Here is a 24,987-nt window from a genome sequence, read left to right on the forward strand (position 1 = left end):
TCCCATAGAAGATGCACAGACATACACTCGAAGCACTACGCTGCCAAACAAGCTGGTTACAATTTCCTCTAATACCTTCTGTATTTTTGGTGATTTGTCTTCTTTGGCATAACTTTGAATACATTTTTTTTTGTATTTAATGAGGTCAGTTGGCAGAAATCCTCTCCCTCTCTCCTCTACATCCTCTCTCCTCTTTTTGTGTCTGACCCAGCTTTGGAATGCATGTTATGAAATTGGTCTTGCTCCACTGACTCCAGTTAACAAGATCAATTCCAACCACTGATTCGTTTTCTCCACCTGACGCCACCTCGGCTTCACATCCTCTGACGTCAGGGCTTCAATGGTGTTCTTTATTATTTCACTGTGGTCTCAGAGCAGTGGAGGTAACACTTCAGGGGGGGGTAGTATGGTGATTTTGAGAAGCCAAATAACATTTTTAAATATCTAGAAAGTCTTAGAAGGGGAGACAAATGGAAGAAAATGAGTTTGATTTAAGTTAAAAGGGGAAAAATGCATGTCTTTTTTATGACTTAACTGTGTATATACATATATACATACATAGATAGATATATACACACACATACATACTTACATGTATGTATACATACATACATACATACATACATGTATGTATACATGTATACATACATACATATATACAAACATGTATGTATACATGTATATATACATACATACATACATGTATATATATACACATACATGTATATATATACATGTATACATACATGAATGTATACATACATACATACATACATACATGTATATACATGTATACATACATGTATACATACAAATACACATGTATACATACATGTATACATACATACATGTATATACATACATACATACATACATGTATACATACAAATACACATGTATACATACATGTATACATACATATATACATACATGTATACATACATACATGTAAACATACATACATGTATACATGTATACATGCATACATACATGTATACATGCATACATACATGTATACATGCATACATACATGTATACATGCATACATACATGTATACATGCATACATACATGTATACATGCATACATACATGTATACATGCATACATACATGTATACATGTATACATACATGTATACATGCATACATACATGTATACATGTATACATACATGTATACATGCATACATACATGTATACATGCATACATACATACACACATACATGTATACATACATGTATACATGTATACATACATGTATACATACATGTATACATGTATACATACATACATACATGTATACATACATACATACATACACACATACATGTATACATACATACATACACACATACATACATACATACATACACACATACATACATACATACACATACATACATGTATACATACATACATACACGTATACATACATACATACACACATACATACGTGTATACATACATGTATACATACATACATAAATACATACATACATGTATACATACATACATACATACATACATGCATGTATACATACATACATACATACATACACACATACATACACACATACATATATACACACATACATACACACATGTATACATATATACATACATATATATTTGTACATATATACACATATATACATACATACATGAATATATATATATATATATACATACATTTATGTATTGTATAAGCATTGAATTATTAATAAGTAGGAGACACGTACTTAACCCTCTAACCGAGAAAATGAGGTTTCAAGTAAATGTAAATGTGTTTTTATGTTCATCTAAAAACACTTTGAAGCTGCAATTCAGTGTCTTATTTCCCTTCATTTCAAACGAGCCCTTGAACTCAGCACATTATAAGAGATTACATTAGCGTCTCTGGGTTTGTTGTTTTAAACCGTGCTGGTGTTTACACGCTGCCGAGCTGCTGAAACAACATCTTTTTTTCCCCTGAACTGACGCAGACGTAAACAGAGCAGAGTCAGCAGCTGTTTCCACTCGCTGTGATCGAGTCGACGGAGGAAAAGAGTGAAAACAGAGTTCACAAGTGATGCTGACAGAGAGCGAGGAGAGACTGACAGACGTCTGGAGATTTCAAAATAAAGGTGGAACGTCTATGTCTGACTTGCACTGCCGAGAAGCATGAGCACACGGTCCGGCACTAGATTACCTGAGGCTGTGGACGCTGCGTTTGCAACATCAAGTTCTGATATTTGCCAAGAAACTGTCGTCTGACATTAAAATGATGCAGTGTCCTCCAAACAGGACAACAAAGGACAAATATATCAATCTTAGACTGAGGAAAGAAATGAAGAGACGAGCTATAAAAGCATCTGCCAATAACCTCTGATAACCTTTTTAGTATAGGCTAAATGATGGGATCTGAGACAGAATGAGCTCCAGCCTTGGGAGAAAGAAGTTATCGACTTAGTTCCTGTACTAGTGAGCAGCTGAACGTAAAAATTGTTGCTGTTGTGGGCAAAGACAACGTCACGCAGTTACAGCAGCTGCTTGTTAGGGGCAGTGTAGGCCAAAACAAGCTCAGACCAGTAAGAAAAAAAGCATGAGGAAGAAGAAAACCCGGCTTATCGATTCTGAAAACAGAAATCCATCCCCTTCTGCTGCCTTGTTTATCGCAAAAAAACACCAAATTTATGCAGTCTTTCTATTTATGTGTTCAAACCTAATTGGTTTTTCACAAGAAGCTTCCCAGTATGAGCAGCAGGCGAGGCAGCGAGTTATCCTCACTTCCTCTCTTTGGTTAGTCCACACCAGGGGTCACTCACAAGTGAACCGAGACCAAACTTTTCTGGCAGAGCAGAGTTTGCTCGTGTTGGGGTTGGAATGAACTTTAATACGGAGCAAAATGTCAGAGGAAACAAACTCTGGTCCATTTAACACTAGAACACTGTCGCTCAAATTCAAAACACCATCACTGAAGCCGGGTGATTTTTACCCGAGATAGTAAATACACCCAATAAAAAAGTACTCGTCATCAAAATATATTAAAACATGACAATACATGCCAAATTTGAGTAGTGTTCTTTTATTTTAAACTGTGTCATGTCTAACAAAATGAAAGAAAAGCATCATGAGGGTTTCATGAAAATCACATAAATGTATTTGCTTGGGTGAAAACCACCCGGCAATGGTGTTCTAAGGTTAAAGCCGACCAAAAGGAGCCCTAAAGCCCAATTTATACTCCTGCGTAAAGTGCTCTACGTCGACGCAGAACCTGTTGTAGAGCCTCTGCGTCGTCTCCGGCTGCACAGAATATTTTTTAAGTGTCCGTCACTCCGTCAAGGGACACCGGAGACGGCAAGAGCTGCGATTGGTCCTCAGGACAGGCCGAGATAACTGTGCCGGCTCACGGTGAGCACCGAGCGTTCCCCGGAGGCGGAGCTGATCACCACCGATAACGCCGCTGCCAAACTATAAATACATCATATCTTAACACACACAGCACGTTTAGACTCTAAATGGCCAATTTCTCGCCTCAAATTATCTTAAAACTGCGTTCCGGGACACAGAAAAGTGACAATCACCACTGTTTCAACAACAACAGTCTTTCTCTTTCTCGGACACCATTGCTCACTGTAGCCAAAAGCACAACAACCTTGCGCAGCGACCCTTGCTGATCCGGCGGGAAATTGCAGCGCCTATCCGTCACCACGACGCAGAAGTATAAAGGCTCGAGTGGTCTCCGTGGTGACGCAGACGGATAACGCGTTACGCAGTCGGAGAAGTATAATGTGGCCTTAAGCGTCTCAATTCCGTCAACTACATGACAAAAACCTGCTGTCTTAATCTGAGTGGAAGTGTATCGTTGCTTTGTTTTTGTTTGTTTAAATCACGGACACAGATTTTCTGAACCAACAAAACCAGTCATTAAGTTGACGAGCACATCATCAATCACCTCATTATCTGTCCACGCTGCAGCAGATCAGCTCACCATCTGCTGGAAAACAATTTACAGCAGCAAATGCAGAAATGGAGCGTAAATGATCGTCATCATGATGTGTTTTGATTGCGTTAAACATCCACAGCTGACGATAAGAGGTCACCGTGTGAGTTACTGCGTCCACAAACCTCACCGTTCGTAATAAAAGCAACGTCTTCTTTTGGAGATGATATTTTTACAGACTGCAGACAGTGAAGTGCTGTCCTGTTCAGTGGTTCAGGTCTTTATTGAATACCCGTCTGTTTCCTCACTGTGGCAGAGAACACGATGAAAAAGTGCACAGAGAGAGTTCTTTGGATTCAAATGGCTCAGTCCATTTCATTTCATGCACAAATGCTCCAATCCATCAAAACTCGGCGCGCCAAGGAGTTTTTGAGCCGAGCCGCTTTCCAGCAAAAAGAAGAAACGCTTTTTCAGTTTTTATTGTGCGAATAAAACTCCAAATGTTACTTTTCTACCAAAGGAACAGAAATACTGGTCAGAATAAAGTTCTGAAGTGGAACTGAACAGTTTACTTCAGCTCACGGTGAAAACCATTAAACTCTAAACTGGCCTGTGGCCAAGAGGAAAGGAACTGAGCTCGTAAGCTAGGATTTTTTTTTGTTGTGATTTTTTGAAATGTGTTTTTAAAAGTGCTTAAACGGACGTCTCAGATAATGAAAAAGACTGACGACAGTAGGACAAAGACAAGAGGGTGTAACTGTAAATAAACAGAAATGTAAAATCCCAAAATGCAGAACAACATTCTGATAAATCCTCTAAATGTCATCGAGAGCTGAAGGTGTTTAGAGTGAAAGTTAAACGTCGGCTAAAGCGTCAGCAGAGATGTAAACATTAATGACCATAATATCACACATGAAAACACCTTCACTTATCATTTACCTCTGTTATTGTGTGACTTTATTCATGACAAAATCCTGGCCAGGGACAAAGACTGTAAACAATTAGCTGAAGCGAGACGTCTTTCATACATTACATTCTCCATTTTGTATTTTAAATAATAAATAAACACTGGTGAATCCTGTCTCTTATTCAGTGTGAAGTAAAGTGAAGTTTTTTATGGATTAATAATTTTCAGTATTGATTAATCTGATAGTCTATCCCGCTAAGAGCTGCTAAAATGTCAGAAAATGAACCCAGAGAAAGCAGCCTGAAAAAAAGCTTCTTCTTAGTTCTTCCTCTAGGCGTCATCATGGCAGATAAGAATTCGAAATAAGATTAAAAAAAAAACAACTAGTCAGAAAAAGATGGATAAAAAGTCGATGAATATCTTCACGTTTCATCAACAACAAATGTGTTTTGTTTGTTTGGTGTCGAGGATGTACAGCGCAGCACGTTAACAAAATAAAATGTTCTTGGTTTGATGCCTTTGACAGATCTGACAACACATTTTGTTCTATATTTGTCTCCTGGCACCAGTTTGATCAATCACCATGAAACAAAGGGAGAAATGACAGCAGCGGCACCAGTGTCAGCACCCTGGACAGCTCCCTCCAGGCTGCTGCACACACACACACACACACACACACACACACACACACACCACGATGGATTCTTTCACTTCCCTTGATTTCACAACCAGCAGCGTCACCACAGGTGCCAACATCACAGCTGTAAAACAGCCACAGGTAAGAGAAAAAAAAAGTTTGTATTATCCACACACACATTATAGTAACTGCTGAGTGTGAGTCCAGGGAGTAGAGAGGAAAAAGAGCTGCCTAATCCTGTTCCTTCACTAGTGTTCTTTCAGTAAAGCTCACCACTGGTGGGCTGAGCAGATGCAGAACCCCTCCCTCCCCTCCCTCCCCCTGCAGGCTTCCTGGCGTCTGGTCTCGCTCAGCTCATGCTGAGTGAAAGAAGAACCCGAGCGGCGATGAGGAGAGATTTCTTTCCTGTGGCCGCAAAAACCTTTAAAGGTCACCTATTGTGCAAAATCAACTTTTCAATCTTTTAGTACTTATATTTGGGACTCAGTGGACCATACCAGTCCCCAAAATGTGAAAAAACAAGACTCAGTCATGTTTTAGTGGTTCCACTTTGTGTAAGTATAGGCGATAAAACACGCGATGTTTACACCTCCTGACCAAGTGACGACAGTGCGGACATTTCACCGTGAATGTTGGCACCCCGCCAGGCAGAGTACTTCACAGAGTACTTCACAGAGTACTTCACAGAGTACTTCACAGAGTACTTCACAGAGTACTTCACAGCTCCACCGTAGCTCCTCCTTGTCCCTGTGAAATACGAGACTGCAGGCGAGGGAGGAAGAGTGGCTGCACAGCGGAGCACAGTGTTTTACACAAACTTCCAGCCTCAGAGGATTTGTGTGTCCAGTGGATATATTTTATGTATAAGAAAAATGTGCCGGATAAAGTCAACAAATGTGCGTTTGTGTGTTTCGCACCACTTAGCATCAGACTGTTTTGTGAACCTCGGTCGGTACAATTCTGGACTGAGCAGAAGACTGAACTGAAATGGGGAGACGGACCAGCTGTCCGTGGGGAGACTGCAGTGGAACTAACTGTAACTATTCTTTTAAAAAAAGCATGCTTAGTTTGTCATTGTTCGTGTAACGCCAGCTAAGGCTAAATGCGGTTAGCTTCATAAACCAGACTGTGTGTTCTCTCTCTATTCAGCGTTTGTTAAAGTTCCTGATGTAAATTGTGACTTTTTCTGTCGATACAGATCCAGCTCAGCATGGCTGAAATGGAGAGAGACTGTGAGAGGCAAACGTGTTCCAGTGACCACGACTACATAACCTACAGTTTATGCAGCAGCACTGAAAAAAGACACATTAAATAAACACATTAAAGCTGTAGTACGCAAGATTTTAAAACGCATCTTAAAACCCATTTTTACTCTTTGTTACGCTTTTGACCCGGTACGAGATTTTGGTCTTTATCTTTTTTATAGGTTTATTGTATGACCTGTTTATTTGTGTTGTTTTTATATTTTCTACAGTATTTTATTGTTTTACTGTGTGTTTTATTGTTTCTTCTATTAGGTTACACGTTTGTATGTTTTATTCGTTTTATTTATTTATTTATCTCAGATGTACAACTGTTGTTGTTGTTTTTAACGTGCTTTATAAATAAAGTTGGATTGGATTGGAAGACTGCTGGGGGGATAAAAGTTGGTTGTTGGGTCTAATCTCATCATTTTTAACTCTATTTGGATGAAGGCTCTGTAGGTTTGTCAACCTTTATCTGCCTAGACATCAGACTATTTGAAGTAATAACATAATGTCATCCAGGAAATTGCACTGTGTGCTAGTTTAATGAATAAATATCTCATTAATTTTTGATTGCGTTAGGATTCAAGATATGAGGGGAAATTTTTACATCCTTATTCTCATTTTCATTCAGAAAACATGTTTAAAATGATTACTGTGTGATATTTCAGGCCGTAGAATTAGATGTGAGCAGATCAAGACGATAATTAATCTAGAATTATATTCTGAGACACAGAAAAAAATCACCACCGAAACTTTGTGTGGACGTATTTAAAGTTCACAACGAGAGTTCAACCTCATGTGAAATTGTGGCTTATGGTGAATCGTGCAGACACAGAGTCCCTAACAATGTACTTAACATTTGATTTGCATAAAAGTGCAAAGTGAAAGAAACCAAAATATTTTTTTAAATGCAAATAATTTTCACTAAATCCTTAAATGAGCTTTCAGGAAACAGCTGTGGTACGTTTTGCTTGTAACGCAGAGACCAGAGGTGAGAAGACGCAGAACTCCAGTGATTCACACACTGGACTTTGTCCTTGCACTGAGTCTGTGACAGCGCTCATGCAGCTACTGCTGCTCTATTTCTTATTCCTCGCCTGTAGCACACTGTACCTTCCCGATTTGCATATTTTCATGAATGAACAAGACGAGAAGTGTCCGCTCCTGAATTAACAATGAAGCGGCAAGACATTTACAAATTGCTCTTAGAGGGCGCGAAGGAGGCACTCGTGTCACGACGCAAGGACACGGCATCTGTGCAGAGAGTTTCTATATCTATACATGACTGAGAGGGAACATGAGGGAATAGAAGACACACAAAAGACTTACAGCCTCGTCTTCATCTCAGAGACGAGTGGAGATTCTGGTTCTTTGAAAAGCTGCTGTTTTCATGTTCACACAATGATGAAAACCTCTCTAAAGATCAATGAGAGTGGGAACCACTTTCCCAAACCACCACCACCACCAAAATCTGATCATGTCTACCTTGGATCATAACCTCCACCTCTGGAAAACTTACTCCAGGGTCTCTGCAGGTTTCAACAAGTCAAATTTAAGACTTTTTAAGACTTTTTTAAGACCATAATGAATACAATTTAAGACCCATTTGGGGTAAAATGGTGGCAAAAAAGTACAAAAGACATGAAGCAAAATTGGAGCCACAAATCGTTGAACTTGCACTAACCCATCTTATGCATGCAATTCGGCTTAGCTGTGGGCTTTCATGAAGTTTTCTCTGCTGCTATGCTAAGCTGTAACACACCGCGGCGCACGCACATCACACTAGCTAGTTGTGCTCGATAATTTCTCACCGGGCAGCACAGGTGGTCGTCTTTAGTTCCGTGTTGTAGTTATTGTTGTTATCGCATCCTCAAAAATAGAAACATTTCAAAGCGAGACTGAAGTTTATGCACGTTTTAAATAAAAGTAACGTTGATAGATTTTTTTAAAGACCTTTCCAAATTGTATTTAAAGGTACAATATGTAGTATTTATGGGTTAATATAACCCAAAATCCACTTTTTTATACATATTATGTGCTCCTGCATTGTCTAGTCGCTGTATAATAGTTTTTGTTTCATTTTCGTAGTGTTTCAAAAAGTCATGTAAAATAACATCGTCGCGGTTGCATAGCCACTGTTAGCAGAGAGACGCCATGTTTCTACCGGAGCCTGTAAGGACAAACGCGAGAGAACAAATCAAGCGTCTCTTTACTTGTAGCAGAAGTCCCGCCTCCACTCTCTACCACGGCCGCGGTAGCTCCGCCCTCTCCCTCGCCTCACGAACCTCATCTGCTGACACGGAGAAAGACGACGAGGACGACATTTGACCAGCTGCGGATACCGTAGTGCTCAGGGAAGGGAGGGGGTGAGCAGAGCAGCAGGTCTTTATTGTAAATTTCAGCCTCTCCTCTAGATGGCACTATAAACTACTTATTTCCCCTTTAAGACCTTTTATGAGATTTAAGGAGAATTTAAGACATTTTAAGGCCTTAAATTAATATTTTAGATTAACTTTTTAAGACCCCGCGGATAACCTGTAATCAACGTCTCTCCTTCAGTCTTTAAAGTCACGCTGCTTTAAAGTCGGACAGAGAGACCTGGCTGGACGAGGCAAACACGGTCAGAACATTTACTTCCTTGCTGGAGGCAACTACAAGGCTGCTGTATTGATTTTATTACTCCCTGCACAAATTGGTAAAGTCAGTTACAGTTGCTGTAATGATGCCATAAACTATACAGCAAATACACAAGCACAGAGGCAAAGTTCTCATGTATTGGTTTTATATTTTGTAAACTTTTTGTCTGCTGTTATTTTCACATTTTCACAAACAACTGTCTGGACTCCTGCTCTGAAACTAAATCCACCTACAGCTCACGTCTCGTCACTTGTTTTTTTTGTTATTCTAAGAAATGCATCGAGGACGCGCTGATCCATCACAGCCTCCACGGGCGGCCTGCTTTGCAATTAAATAACAACAAATGCATAATTCTCAGAAGCAGGTTCCAGCCGTAACGTTCATTTGCTTCTCAGAAAATCAGTGCACTGCCTCATCCAGATGACATCATGGTTTATAGATCGAACAGAACACAATCTTCAGATTTCTCTGTAACGTGACGTTGAATAAAAATGAACCACAGCCAATAAATGCCATAAATGCAGCCATCTACCTCGTCCTCATCTCTTCACAGTAAAACAAGCAAACAGCAGCTTCTCCCAGGAGATAAAGACATCAACAAAAACAGCAGATTGATGCCGCTGCCAGCGTCTGTTGTGGTCCTGGACAAACGCAGTAAATTGCTCTCTTTATTATTATTATCATTATTATTATTATTACAGTATATGTTCAGCAAGAAAGTGTTGAATGTGCAGAATGTGGCGCTCGTGCGACTGAGGCTGCAGCGAGGGAGGAGACAAAAGGTGTTGGTAATGTTTGTGTTTGGAAAATAAAAGCTTCGACGGGGGTTATTGCTGCCTCTCGACTGTACATGTTCACATCAGCTGTTTCAGATGAACTGTTTCTTGCACTAGGGTCATAATTAGATGCAAATCTTCCAACAGTGTCGCAGTACTATACTATTACTACCAGAGGTGGAAAAAGTACTAAAATATTGTACTCAAGTAAAAAAGTAACAATACTTTGATGAAATATTACTCAAGTAGAAGTAAAAAAGTAGTTCATTTGAAATGTACTTTAAAGGGGAAGTAAGTAGTTTATAGTGCCATCTAGAGGAGAGGCTGAAATTTACAACAAAGAACTGCTCCTCTGCTCACCCCCTCCCTTCCCTGAGCGCTACGGTGTCCTCAGCCGGTCAAATGTCGTCCTCGTCGTCTTTCTCCGTGTCAGCAGATGAGGTTCGTGAGGCGAGGGAGAGGGCGGAGCTACCGCGGCCGTAGCAGACGAATCGGAGAGAGAGGAGGCGGGACTTCAGCTACAAGTAAAGAGACGCTTGATTTGTTCTCTCGCGTTTGTCCTTACAGGCTCCTGTAGAAACATGGCGTCTCTCTGCTAACAGTGGCTATGCAACCACGGCCCGCGACCATGTTATTTTACATGACTTTTTGAAACACTACGGAAATGAAACAAAGACTATTATACAGCGACTAGACAATGCAGGAGCACATAATATGTATAAAAAAGAGGATTTTGGGTTATATAAACCCATAAATACTACACAGTGTCCCTTTAAGTAAAAGTTACTTAGTTACTTTGCGTGAGGTGTGAGCGTAGTAGAAATATGACAAAGGGTCAGAAATCCAAAAGTATTTTGGAGCTCACGCAGCCGGCGCGACACAGGATATTACGCTGGTGTTAATCACATCATCATTCGTCTGGTTCTGGTGTATATTTTCCCCTTGTAGGTCTTCATTGTGCTGAATTTGTATTTTTACTCAGTAACGGATAGGATTTATAAAGTAACTAAGTTACTTTATAAATCCTATCCGTTTTACGTACGTATTGCTAGAGTCAATATGTACTCAAGTAAAATACAAAATCCTGATTTTAAATTGTACTTAAAAAAATACAAAATACACAAAAAAAGTGTTCAATACAGTAACTTGAGTAAATGTATTTCGTTACTTTCCACCTCTGATTACTAATACCCTGTACCTCAGAGAAAGAAAGGCTGTTATTTAGCTCATGTACTGAAGCTACATGACGCATTCCAGCTGAGAAGTCGTAAAAAAAAACATGGACGCAAACATCTTTGGCTCCTAAAACGAGTCAAAAAAACAATGTTCTCCATGATGTTTTTCACACAGAGACACGAGATCGTCCACACTTTCACATGATCATGTCTGAACGCATTGACTGATCAGAGTTAATAATGTTAAAATGACTAAGATGCTGCTGTGTACTCACTGTAGCCTCACAACAAGAAGAAAGATAGTTTTACCACAGACTTATTCTGAGGTCAGACTTCACGACTTCACGTTTTCAGCATGATTAAGAGCTCAATTCAACAAATGCAGGGTGTCAGGATAAGGCTTCAAGACCTCCTGGACACAACAGTTTTTCATGTTCCTGTGAAGGTTCTCGTTCATCCAGGCCATGGTTAGCTGCAGGGAACTGGAGTTTGCTTGAGTTAGCTTTGAAGATGTTTCACCTTTCATCATTCAAGAGGTGGAAAAATTCAGGTATTTAAGCCGCCAAAGCAAAGGAGCAAGAACAAAGTTACCTAAAGTTCTCTTCGATGGAGCCAACCTGTCCTCGTCTTTCCATGTATCGTCTAACGCCGTCCCCATAGTCCAGGCCCTCTTCCTCTTGATGTCATGCATGTTGGTCACAGCACAAACGTATGGCTCTGTAATCCCAAGTCTGACCTCGACGTAAGAGTTTGCAGGCTCTTCTTTAAGGTGTGAACTTGGGAGTGAACGGTTGTTTAGTCTGTTGAGGCTGCGGAAAAGGTCTGTAGCCTTCAGAGCTCCATGGTTTTGTTTGTTTAGACCAAAATGAGCAGCGTCAGTGCTGATTTTCAAACCCTCAGAGTTCACTCTGCACTTTAAATGCACCGAGAAACAGACCTAACTCGACAGGCCGAGTATATTCTGACCTTTATAATCCCCCCCCGGCGCTCTTCACGAGCATGGAATCAGCCTGAGTGGACATTATTCCGACATCTTCATCTCTCTGATAAAGTTTCCCTCATCTTTTACTCAACCACAGAATGCTTACACATCACAACAACCATGATGTAAAGTTGTTCAGCACTGGATTCTGTACTGAACATGAAGCGATCACTGAATCTGTAACCTGTCAGTTCCCATCGCTCCACTTTAAGCATGTTTTCTGTACACGACGGCGATTCCACCATCTTCCCTTTTATTATCCCATTTCCTGGTATAAACAAATCAATATTTTAAACAGATTCCAACTAATATTGGTTTGTTTTTTCTCCCCGACTGTTTCATGATGGGGGTAGCGTGGCGTCAGCTGCCGGAGCTCCATATAGTTTGTTTCGCAGCAGCCATTTGTTATTCACCAAACAATATGAGCTCATGAAGCAGGAGTGAGAAATTCATCCGCCGCCAATAACTCCATGCATATTAAAGCGCTCCCCTGATGGAGCGCCTGGTCATTACCGTGCACCACGCAGCCACTTTCCCAGGCGGCAGCTTAATGATGCATCCATGGATTAATATTCCAGAGGCCGGGGGAGAATCAGGTATGTTTGCTGCCCTGTGAGGCTGCCACCGCTGACTCCTGCAGACGGTTATTGATCAGGTTTGTGTTGTACAGGCCCCGGTGATTACTCTCTGACAGACGCACAAACAAAGGGTTTATATAAGCAGCAGCAGCAGATTGTGATGTGGATAGGGCTGCAACCGTTACTCGAGTGATGCGAGTAACTCCATTACAAAAATTCCTCGAGGCAAAAAGTATTCGTTTGATTCCGGTTTAGCAGACGCACATCCGGATTTCACCTGGCGCGGTGACGTGAGAGTGAAAACAGCCCGTAAATGGCAGAAAATGCCCAAAGTGTGGGACTATTTTACGCTTAAGGCCACATTATACTTCTCCGACTGCGTATGCGTTATCCGACTGCGTCACAACGGAGACGCCTCGAGCCTTCATACTTCTGCGCCGTGGTGACGGATACGCGCTGCAATTTCCCACCTGAACAGTAGGGGTCGCTGCGCAAGGTTGTTGTGCTTCTGGCTACAGTGAGCAATGGCGTCCGAGAGAGAAAGAGAGAGAAAGACTGTTGTTGTTGAAACAGTGGCCGTTTCTCACTTTTCTGTGTCACGGAACGCAGTTTTAAGATAATTTGAGGCGAGAAATTGGCCATTTAGAGTCTAAACATGTGCTGTGTGTGTTAAGATATGACGTATTTATAGTTTGGCAGCGGCGTTATCGGCGGGGATCAGCTCCGCCTCTGTGGACGCTCGGTGCTCACTGTGAGCCGGCACAGAGCAGCTTATCTCGGCCTGTCCTGAGGACCAATCGCAGCTCTAGATGTCTCCGTTGTCCCTTGACGGAGTGACGGACACTTAAAAAATATTCCGTGCAGTCGGAGACGACGCAGAGACTCAGGAGTATAAATTGGGCTTTAAACAAGAAGCTAACAAGGTGCAGTGTAACCACTGCAAACGACAACTGGCGTACCACAACATCCTCCTAGCATCCAGTTGCTAACGCTTCCGGCACACGCTAATGTAAGCTTTCTAGGGCTGCAGCTAGCTATTGAATCTTTTTGCAAACGAGTATTCTACTGATCATTCCTCGAATAATCTTATTAAAAAATAATATTCAATAAAAAAATATTAAATAGCTGCCGCCGTAGATGTGTAGTCAGACAGAGAAGAGCGACGCATCACAGTGTGCTTTGTTGGCTCAGATCAGGAGAACGCTGGTGGCTATGTAGCATTGGATTAATGTTCTTTTTTTTTCTTTTACAGACTATAAATCTGACTGAGGCGACTTGGATCAGTGTCTAACCCTCCAGAGTGCCTCACATGAATAATAGAACTGTTAATAACTAGAAATTATTCCTGAAAAATAAAGCTCCATATGGGTTTAAGGCTCACTACAGTGTCTTACACTGATGAATCGAGCTGCTGTTAAAACTTTAGACACACACATACACTTACAGTATATACTTATACACACACACACACAGGTTTGCGCAGCCATTCTTCATTCATTGACTTATATTTAGCGATAGACCGATATGTTTTTTTCAGGGCCGATACTAATACAGATTATAAGTAGTTACGGAGGCTGATAACAGATATTCGGAGCCGATATCAATTTGCAGTGAAAGTGAGAATATTGGCGTCAAAATTCGGAATAATACAAACTAACACTTAACGTTAACGTTTAAGTGTATGTTTATTAGCAGCTTTTCAGATTTGCTTTGGTATCTTAAAACTCTAACAAAAAGTGCAGCATTCAGCATAAATTTAAATCAAAACTTATAAAATATATAAATAAATATATACAAATAGCTCCCTAAAGTTTTCTACAGTAAATTAAGTTTTCCAAAATGTCAATTTAACTGAAATGTTATTTTGTCAACAAAGACAAAAATTGCAGGGACTTCCCAGGGTCAGCAGCATCTCTTATAAAGTTTACTGAAATTTTTAAAAATAAAATAAATTGATCTCTTATTGGCCGTCGAATAATCGGTCTATCCCCACTTCTACACTGTCCATATACGCAAACCTACACCCTTGTGCAGTGTCTGTGTGCTTGAATGCTGTGAGAGGAAAGCGAGAGTGAAAGTGACGCGGATTTTTTACGAGCGTCAGTGAATGCATCACAGCCTAGCAGTCAATGAATAGACGAGAGAGATTCTGCTGTTTCTGACACAAAGTCTTTTCAAGCAGAACTAGACCGGAAGTTCCTATTAACGCTGTTTTTTTAGTGTGTATCTGCGTCATTACCTTGTTTAACAAGCCCTGACGGTTCTAAACAAACAGTTCAGCCACTGCTGAGAACGTTGTGTTTTATTGTAATCTCGGGGCTCAACGAGATCTCTGAAAATCCCGTTATAGTTACGTAAACAGTGGTTCTCCTGAACAACCGATCGTCCCGCTCTGGGCACTAGTCCGGGCACATCCGGTTGCGTATATTGAACCGCAGAAGAAGAATAACGTCCGTTGTGGAGATGTTTCACGAGCGACAGTGTCTTCTGACTCTGGGTCTGACTCCGGTTTAAAGTCATAAAGGGACTGCGGCGGGGAGTCGTGAAGAAGCTATTTTTAAACACTGTTAAAACAATGTTTTGATAATGAGGAGCAGTGCATCCACCGTTCCAGAGGGGGGCGCTGCGCTTCTGAGAACAGATGTGCTGGATAGTACTGGCCAATCACAAGACTCTGTCTTCTGGGGGTGAGAGTTCACTCTGAAATCTCGCAGCAGAAAAACACCGTCAGAAAAGAGGATTTCTATCGGCTCGTTTACAGCAACTAGTAGGTTTTTGAGCATATAAACAAGTTCATATATGTAAGTAGACCTCCATAACTAACATTTATGTGCAACAGGACCACTCTATGTCACCTTTAACCAAACACTACGTCCTAGCTGGCGATAACAATCCAAAGCCATTTACTGGCTCAGAATGGCGCTGTTGAGATTACACTGCAGCCATTGCTGCCCGAGGCGATCTACTGGACCAATTATGAAACTTTTTGTAAGTACTTTTCACACACAAGCCCAGGGCCCAGGTCGAATTACCCTTTAATCGTGAGGTTCTGCCTCCTGACAAGGTCAGTGTTCATGCCAGAAAGAATCCTAAAGAAGTAGTTAGTACAAGTACGCAAACGCACAGTATTCTGCTTTCTCTGAGTGCCTTTTTCTAGTTACAGAAACATCTGCTAATTTTTGTTTGCGTTATAATCCTGCCAGTGATTATGGAGCAGCAGCAGCAGCAGCAGCAGCAGCAGCCAAATCGCTTCAAATGGACATTAAGATGAAAAATGGCAGAGCAGCAGCCAGATATTTAAAGCCTTTACCGTCCAGCTCCTCCACAGAGATATTGGCCAACACGTCACTATCACTGTCTGCTGACAGCGAGCGGCTCAGGTAGTTCCCCTTGTAGAGCAGACCTGCCGTCACATGGTGGAACGGCATCTTCTCCCTGCAAGAGAAAGAGAGGCAAACGTTCAGGTGACAGATGCAGAGACTCGCACACTCTCGGGTATATTTTCACACGATTAATTCCTGAGACCAGGCACCAGATCGCAGCTCTGCACATTAAACATGGTTCTAAACAGCGTTTATCAGCAGTATTTCATGGACACTGGAACGTGAAGTGCTTAGAGATCAAATTCCCCTTAAGGCAAATAAAAGACCCCACGACATGTGAAGCTGTAATCAGCCACAGGGAGCTGCTCTGCCCATTTGTGATAGCCAACAAATGACCGTCCGAGGGGCACGAGATCTGCAAATGAAGCAGAACTCATTCACTAAATGGGAAGTCGCCGAATGAGAGGGACACTGTGTGTGTACTGTGTGTGCAAATGTGACCGAGGCAATTAATTGTTCAATATATCGAAGCCCAGGGTCACACAAGGGTGACTAGAGCAAACACAGCAGAGAGGTTTGGGCAACCCTTAGCCCGGATTTCCACTGGACGCGTTACAGCCGCGGCACGTCAGCGGCGCGGTTACATGAGTTTGCGAGATCCCGCGATAGACTGTGTGTATAAAGGAAACAACAACAACAACAACAACAGCTTCTTTTCATTCTTCGACGTGGAAGAACTGTTGATCTGTAGGGCTGTAATCAACCAAAGAAACTCTTGGTCGACTAAAGCCCTGAAATTTCGACCAAAAATCGACTTATTCGACGGGGGGGTACTTTGCGGGTGCGGCTCTTTTATTTTGAAAAGACCGCACCCGCAAAGTGCCTGTGCGGCTGCGGCTCTTGATTTGAAAAGACCCGCAGCCGCGGCTGGAGTTCAACAGAGTCTGACGGCTCTGACAGCGTTTTGCATTACGTTCATCTGCGCAATATCATAGCCCGTGATATCTGAAAATAACTAGTAATATCAGCACAATAAGTGTTGAGGAATACAGAGCGAGACTGAACAGCACAGCTTCGCGGCTGAGACACAAATAGACCACGGGACGCTGCCGCTGTTACGAGCGGATGCGTCTGCAATTATAAAACCAATCAACAATTATTAGACTAAAACATTGAAATATGCTAATAATTCTGATATGTTCACACTCAAAACGGACGGAGCAACCTTAGCTTAGCGTTTTTAAATGATATGTCATGTTTGGCAACACTAATCAGTCTGTCGCTCATGAGCCACGGAGCGACAACAACCCACTGGGCTGGACTAAACCAAAATAGTGGAAAACAAGGGGGGTGTTCTCTGAAGACAGGCTGTTACCTGTGAACCACGGGTGCTGTAAAACACCCCTATTAGCATGTGGTACTTTCCTCCTAATGAAATTCACCACAGAAAAAAAAAAAATTGAAAAAAAAATGTAGTCGACCAATCACGATTTTGGTCGAGCCAGAGCGTGTCGACCAAATAGTCGACCAGTCGACTTTGACTTTACAGCCCTATTGATCTGGTGTCATAAATGATTTTATGTTTCTCCACTTCAACAATCAGTCTCTCGTCGTACATTATGACTCTACGAGACGCTCTGATCAATTGACTGTTGACCTGGTAGCACCGGTCACGACGTAATGTTGATGTGAAGTTATGACAGGCAATATGACCCTTCGTATTGTGTTTTATTTTGAAAGGGGAGCGGAAGTGTTTTACTTTGTCGGACTTCCTGTCTGGTGCGATCTGCTCTGTTGAGCTTGACTCAACTCAGCAGCGGCAACGGCAAAAATAGAACTGCTACCTATCATTAACGATGCGGCGCGGCGAGCCGCTTCTGGGCGCGCTGCTGAGACTCTCCGCATCGCGCCCAGTGGAAACGCTCTCATTGATTAGAATGGAAGCGACCGTGGCTGTAACGCATCCAGTGGGAATCCAGGGTTACTCCAACATCCAACACTCTAACTGGATTTAACCTCAATGAGAACGTCAATCCGATGCTTACGAGACTTTGAGAAACATGATGCATTTAAAACATCAACGCAGTCGTTCTGTTCTTTTAGTCTTTTAGCAGCAACGCAGAGATCTTGGAGTCGTGTCCTCAGATTTCTCAACATTTTCAACAACATGGCATGGATTATATTCTGGCTCATGGTTGGAATTCAGAACAAATTGGTGCCCAGTTGTCAAAATATGATGAATAATTTTGGTTTGAGGACAAAAAACGACAAAGACATTGAGGTTTGAGAAACACTGATCAATATTTTTCACAAAGATATTTTTCACCAAACAATTGTTTTAAAGATAAAAAAACAATTGTTTAAAAAATATTGTCCTGGCCTATACACATCATTGTCGCAGATCTGCACATATATCACACAGTCATCAGTTTAAATGTGTTATTCATATTAAAACGAATGCAAAGATGATGTAAAAAAAAATAATCACATATGTAAGCCCTAATATGAAGCGTTATTAATTATCATTCATTAACTATGACTTGTAATGTTTTTTAAGTCGAGTGACCAAAAGAATAGGAGATGCATTCAATGCACGTCAGTTGTAAGTAAGTAATGGAAAAGAAAGCCACGTTTTAGACAAAATACAACAGATTATGTTCAGTCCCAAAACATGAACTATACAGGTTACTGTCTGTAGTGGAAGTGTGGATTTTCCACCTCTGCTGTGTGTTGATACTCACAGACAGGCAGGTCAGTCAATCACAGATAAATACAACCAATCAGAATGAATGAACGCAATAATTAGCCTTGTTTTTTCCCAGTATTGAATCACAGTTACCCAAGTGTTTTGAAAAGTGGTCGCTGCATCTTTCTTGTTTGTCAGTTCAATAAACGTGAGCATCAAGACTCTGCTTAGAGATCTGAATGTAACGTCAGGGTTTTTTAACTTCCTGATTCATCTGTAACTGAGTCATCATCTCCCTCAGCTGTCATCAACAATATTACCAACATCCCTCTTCTTCTTCTTCTTCTCGCCATGCATTATTGTCACGAGGCAGTCCACACAGTGTCAGCGCTCTGATGAACGTATATACCATGATCCTTTGCTGTGTGTGCGTGAGGAAATATTGATCGGAATGATTTATAACGCAGGGAGAGAATTTACATACATTTCACGATAGCAGACTCAGTCTTGAATGAATAAACGAATGCCTTGTGTTTGTGTGATTCTCTACGAGGAGGCAGTCATGGTTCGCACCGGTTAACGCGGCTAAAAGCTCGCGCTAACTAGCGCTGATTAACGAGGGCCGACATGCCGTCACTGAGCGGACGATGTGGATGATTTACTGGAGGAAACTCGGGGGTCTGGAGGCTGGACTGGACTCGGACGCAGAGGTGATGGTTTATTCCAGTTTAAACACTTACTACAAATGAGGTATTGACAGCAGTGCTGAATAAGAAAAACTGATCAATGACAATAAAAATGCAAATTCCCATACGCTGGAACTCTTCTGTTCTGAATGGACCAATGTGAGTGTTGTAGAGACTGATTGGGAACAGTTTGTATCTTTCTTTTTGTGTGTTTCCACCAAAGTAGTACCAAAATAACTGCCTCCAAATGTTCCATTTCTTAACACCCTTCCTTTAGGGTAGGGAACTGTCATGGCCACCCACGACAAAAAAGCGTCACCCCCCCCCTGCAAACGAATGACAAAGCTTGATGTCTTGTTGAGAAAAACGAGCTGCTGGGCGTCCTCCTTTGTTGCCTTTTCGGTGACATTGTATGTTGTCGTCATCGTTGTCGCACCGGTGCGATGTCCACCCTACGTGTCTAAAGAAGTAGAAAGGTACTGTTCTCAGTCAAAACGCAAGCCTGACCCAGGTGCTATAGTGTTTCAAACCGAACTGTACCACGATGGAAACACGGCTATAGATCCAGTTTTAGTTTGGCTAACATTGTTGCCTCACGAGAAGAAGTGTGCGAACGTGGCTTTCCTCCCATATCCGTATTCTGACTTCCTCTATCACTTTGTTCAATAAACTAGCAGATCAGGTTAATTGGACAATCTCAAATTTACTGTAGGATGCGTGAGTGAATCGTTGGTGGACCCCACCTTAGGCTCTATGTCAGCTGGGATCGGCTCGAACCTTCCACAACCCTCCGGTGGCAGATAAAGCGCTAGATGATGGATGGATGGATGATGCCTAACACTATAACGTATACACCATCTCCACCTCCTACACACAGGATCATTTATTGCTCATGTATCTCCATCAAAACTTTAAGAAGTAACGCGTAGGTAGGCTACGAATGTATTCTTCACATTAGTCCCCACTCCACGTTCTTCATAATTACTCTGTCTGTGAATAACAGCCCCTGATACTCGACGCCTGAGGAGGAAAGTGTAGAAGCGAGCTGTACGCGGCCGTCGGCGAGATTACACTTAATTAAAGCGATCAAGGTCTAAGCTGAGAGACCCGGAGGAGCAGGACAGTGTTACAGTAATCACTTAAATCATGAGGTGATCACCACAGAGAAAAGAAGGTGAGGATTTAAGGGTTTCATGCACAGACTGATACAAACGAGCCAGAGAAATGACTTCAAGATGTTTTAAGACGATTCACCGTCACTTATTTTCTTGATTGATTTGCTGAGAAATTATAAATCGGTTAACCCTTTAACACCGTTTGTGCTTTCCATTACCGTCATTACGCAACGGTTTGTGCCTCTGGAGAAATTCCAACTGATTCTGAAAGCTGAGAAGTTGCACGTCAAACATCAACAGGTGGTTATTACGGTAATTTCACTCATGCTGCTGCAGGAAGCCAGAGAATCAGCATCTTTGTCACCAGAGAGGTTGGAAAAACTACTTTATGTACAATATAGTTTCCATTTTTGGGCCTGTTTTTGCACATTGAGACAAAAACTCAAACAAATCTTAGTTTAAATATTGAGTTGTTAGTTATATACTGTTCAAATTTCAAATTTGACACGCAAAATCTGGTGTTCATCTACAACTACGTGTTTTTTCTCAATAAATAACTGCAAAACATTGAAGATTATTCTGGAAAACTGGGCAAAAAGTACTTTTTCTCGCCCTTTTATGGCTAAAATAAGGGGAAAAAAAGTCCAGGTGGACATTTTGAGGCTTTGGTGTTAATGGGTTAATGTTTCCAAAACCAACTTTAACACGCATTACCTTACTGCAAAAGGTTTTTTAGGACTAATCCCAGGTTGACAACAGTTCTGTGTGTGTGTGTGTGTGTGTGTGTGTGTGTGTCTGTCTGTGTGTGTCTGTGTGTGTGTGTGGGTTTTCTCCCTTAATTCAAAGACATGCAGATAGTGACTATACTATAAGGGCGCTTTCACATCTATAGTTCGATTGCTTTGGTCTGCAGCAGTCAGAAAAATGTTACGATGTAGCAAACAGACGTATATCACATATGCATCGTTCTAAACGAACCAAAATAGACCGCAAAGACCATCGACACTGGAACATAACTAACCCCCGATTTCCACCAGGTGCGCCACCGCCGCTGCCACTCTAATCAATGTGCGCATTTCCACCCGGTGGTGATTGACGTTGGGCAGAACCGTGGCGCTGAGGTTCCGTGCCGCTAACGCGCCCGGTGCAAATTCTGGGAAATCCCGTATCTCATCGTATACCCATAATGCATTAATCTAGACCGTTTCGTCCCACTTGGTTTGGTTGCTTTCACACCAGAGGAACCGTACCAAAGTAGGGCAGATAAAGTGGTCCGAGACCACCCCTTCAGGCAGGTTGATTTGGTGCGCACCAAAGTACCCAGATTATATTCACACCTATGCAAACGAACCGAACCAAGGGACCAAACGCGCTTGGTGCGCACCAAACGCTGGCAGTGTGAAAGCACCCCAAGTGTGAATGGATGGTTATTTGTGTCTGAATGTTGGCCCCGTTATAGATCAGTGCCCTGTATAAAGTCATTGGCTGCCAGCGTGGATTCAAGGAAAAACGGATTTTAGCCACTGAGCAAAAAGGCTCATTCTCAATAATATCGATGACGGCTTTGGTCGAGAGAATCTCCTAAAAACACAACCAATAAAGAAAGAAGAAAAAAATCAAACTGTGTTCCAGAGATTAAACTTCTGCATCTTAAATCTCAGCTTCTTTCTTCAAACTCAGTATTGACTGAAACATTTTCGATCGCAGACTGAACAAACATCATAACGTAAAAAAAAAGGTGCAGACTCAGCAACTCCACCACCGAAAATAAAGCAGAATAAAACAGAAATGATCGAGTTCACCTGTGTGTCGCGTCCACGTCACCACCTGGGTCGATTTGCTGCAGAGTCATTAGACGCTGATTATTTTCACTGCAGACAAAAAGCCCGGTGTTTGTGGGTTAAGAGGAACACGAACATGATCCGTTTAGTAATAAAGTAATAAAATAACATCGAGAAAAGCCTCAGTGGAGAAGCTCGTGTTTATTTTTTCTTTATTATCGTGATGAATTACACGGATTAAAGTCATGATTCACACGAGATGGAAGCGTTAATCGATGGCTTTAATTTAAATTTAAATTACAGCGCATGCACACATGTATATTCTTGTTTATTTCCACTGGCTCGCAATGAACTATTACTGCATCATTAAAGCCCTTTTAAAGTCTGCGCGCTGTGGTCCAGACAGCAGAAGCCAATTAAAGACCGAGGTATAAATAAAATCACCTCTACTAAACGTGTGTGTGTGTGTGTGTGTGTGTGTGTGTGTGTGTGTGTGTGTGTGTGTGTGTGTGTGTGTGTGTGTGTGTGTGTGTGTGTGTGAGAGGGAGAAGCTACAGTCAGTGACACTTCAAGGATAAGACAACGATCGCACGTCTAATCAAAACTCATCGACCCTGAGGGAAGAAACAGTCAATGCTGCTGCTGCGTGTCCTCAACCAAGTGGAGGGAAAAGGGAAGACGAGTTCATTACACGCCGCAAAAATGACCGCACGCACTGACGACGTGTAGAGATGAAGAAATTCGATTTTATAGCCAACTAGAATCACTCTGGAGAGCACAGACCTCCGCCAGGGCAGCTCAGTGCCTACAAAACACACCCTGCGGGAGCGCCTGGGTCCAACAGCGGGAGTCGCAACCAGCGATAACGTTATGGTCAGAAAACACGTTTTTTTTGCTGGCCATATTCACGTGATGACGGCCAAAAGCCGGCATTTATAGTGACTAACGTGAATTACGCCACGTCTCATTGAGACTAGAGCTGAAATTATTAATCGATAAATCGATTATTAATCGATTACTAAATAAATCGCCAACTATTTTGATAATCGATTAATTGGTTTGAAGCTTTTTTACATTATTAAAACAAGACATTCGAGAACATCGTCATTTCCAGCTCCAATTTTTTTTTTTTTAGCATTTTCTGACATTTTATGGACCAAACGATTAATCGATTAATCGAGAAAATAATTGACAGATTAATCGATTACGAGAATAATCGTTAGTTGCAGCTCTATTTGAGACACGCCACAGTTCAGGAAATCCATTCCACGTTTTGCAGCCAGCTATCAGAGCAGTCAGGGAATAACTTGCGGAAACATTTCAGCAGAATTTAAAGCAAAGACGGATCGGATCGGACATTTCTACAGTTGTATCGGAAAGTTCCAATCCGTCAATTACGTCTGTATCGGAACCCGATACAGATACCGGATCGGATCGGCCACATCCCTAGATGTAACCAGTGATAGCGTCTACGGATCACGCCCAAGATTTAAGCACTTGTTCGTTGTCCCATTTTCATTTCCAATTTCCAATTTCAGCCAAATCCGTCCAAGTCTTTTCGAGTTATCTTGCTAACTGACAGACGGACAAATGCCGGCGAAAACATAGAAGAGTTGCATTGATCACATGGAAAAAGCAGTTAAATCTCACATTATCTTATAGCAGTTAAATGGTGATTTTAACGGGTAATCTGTCTGTCTGCGATCAATTAATTAATTAATCTTTATAATCTTTGGAACTGAGGCAGCAACTAACGATTAATCTGACGATTATTTTCTCGAGTAATCATTTGGTCCATAAAATGTCCGAAAATGATGATTTTCTTAAATCACTTGTTTTTGTCCAAAAATCAAAAACTATTCCGTTTTTTTTTTTTTATGATTTCTTTGTAAGAAACCAGAAAATATTCACATTTAAGAAGCTGAAAAATTAGAACACCGATACAAAAATCAGAAAAAAACGATTAATCGATTGTCAAAATAGTTGACAATTAATTTAGTAATTGATCAATAATCCATTAATCGAGTAATTGTTTCAGTCCTAACTGGAATAGATTACATTTCCCCTACACTTAGAAATAAAAGTGGAAGTAGAATAGATATAGTAGAACCATATAAGGTTCTTTGGCTTGTCCTCATAGGAGAACCCTTTTTGGCTCCAGGTAGAACCACCAAGAACCCTTTTAAAACCCTTTATTTAGTAAAGGGGTTTTAAAGGGTTCTCTGGATCAAAATGGTTCTTACTGGAACCATTAGTGTTACCAAGAACCCTTGAAAAACCCTTTCTTCTGAAAAGGGTAGAACCTCAGCCCTTGAAGAAGAACCCTTTTGGAACCTTTATTTATAAAGGTAACATTGGTCTTTAAAATCTCAAGAAAAAAAGATAATTTCCCACATGATTGGACAAATAATTCTCATGATACTAAATAATAATTCTTATCAGAGGAGTTCACGTTGTCCTTTGGGTCTTCAGAGGATTCAGTGAAGCCTGACGAGAGGAGACACATCATCATCTGCTCTGTATAATAACTCTAACA

General features: G+C 41.4%; 1 protein-coding gene across 2 annotated transcripts in view; it reads right to left on the minus strand.

Moving 5' to 3' along the window:
• Window positions 1-24,987, minus strand: part of LOC310924293 (calcium-binding protein 8-like) — a gene marked incomplete at both ends in the record, with an annotated part of 90,653 nt that overhangs the window by 61,846 nt on the left and 3,820 nt on the right. For both annotated transcript variants that reach the window (XM_083885987.1, XM_083885988.1), the window contains one exon: window positions 16,171-16,295. In XM_083885987.1, coding sequence (XP_083742113.1) covers window positions 16,171-16,295 — 125 coding nt within the window. The remainder of the gene's footprint in view (window positions 1-16,170; window positions 16,296-24,987) is intronic.

Source organism: Microchirus variegatus, assembly GCF_963457635.1.
Source record: "Microchirus variegatus genome assembly, chromosome: 3".
Lineage (NCBI taxonomy): Eukaryota > Metazoa > Chordata > Actinopteri > Pleuronectiformes > Soleidae > Microchirus > Microchirus variegatus.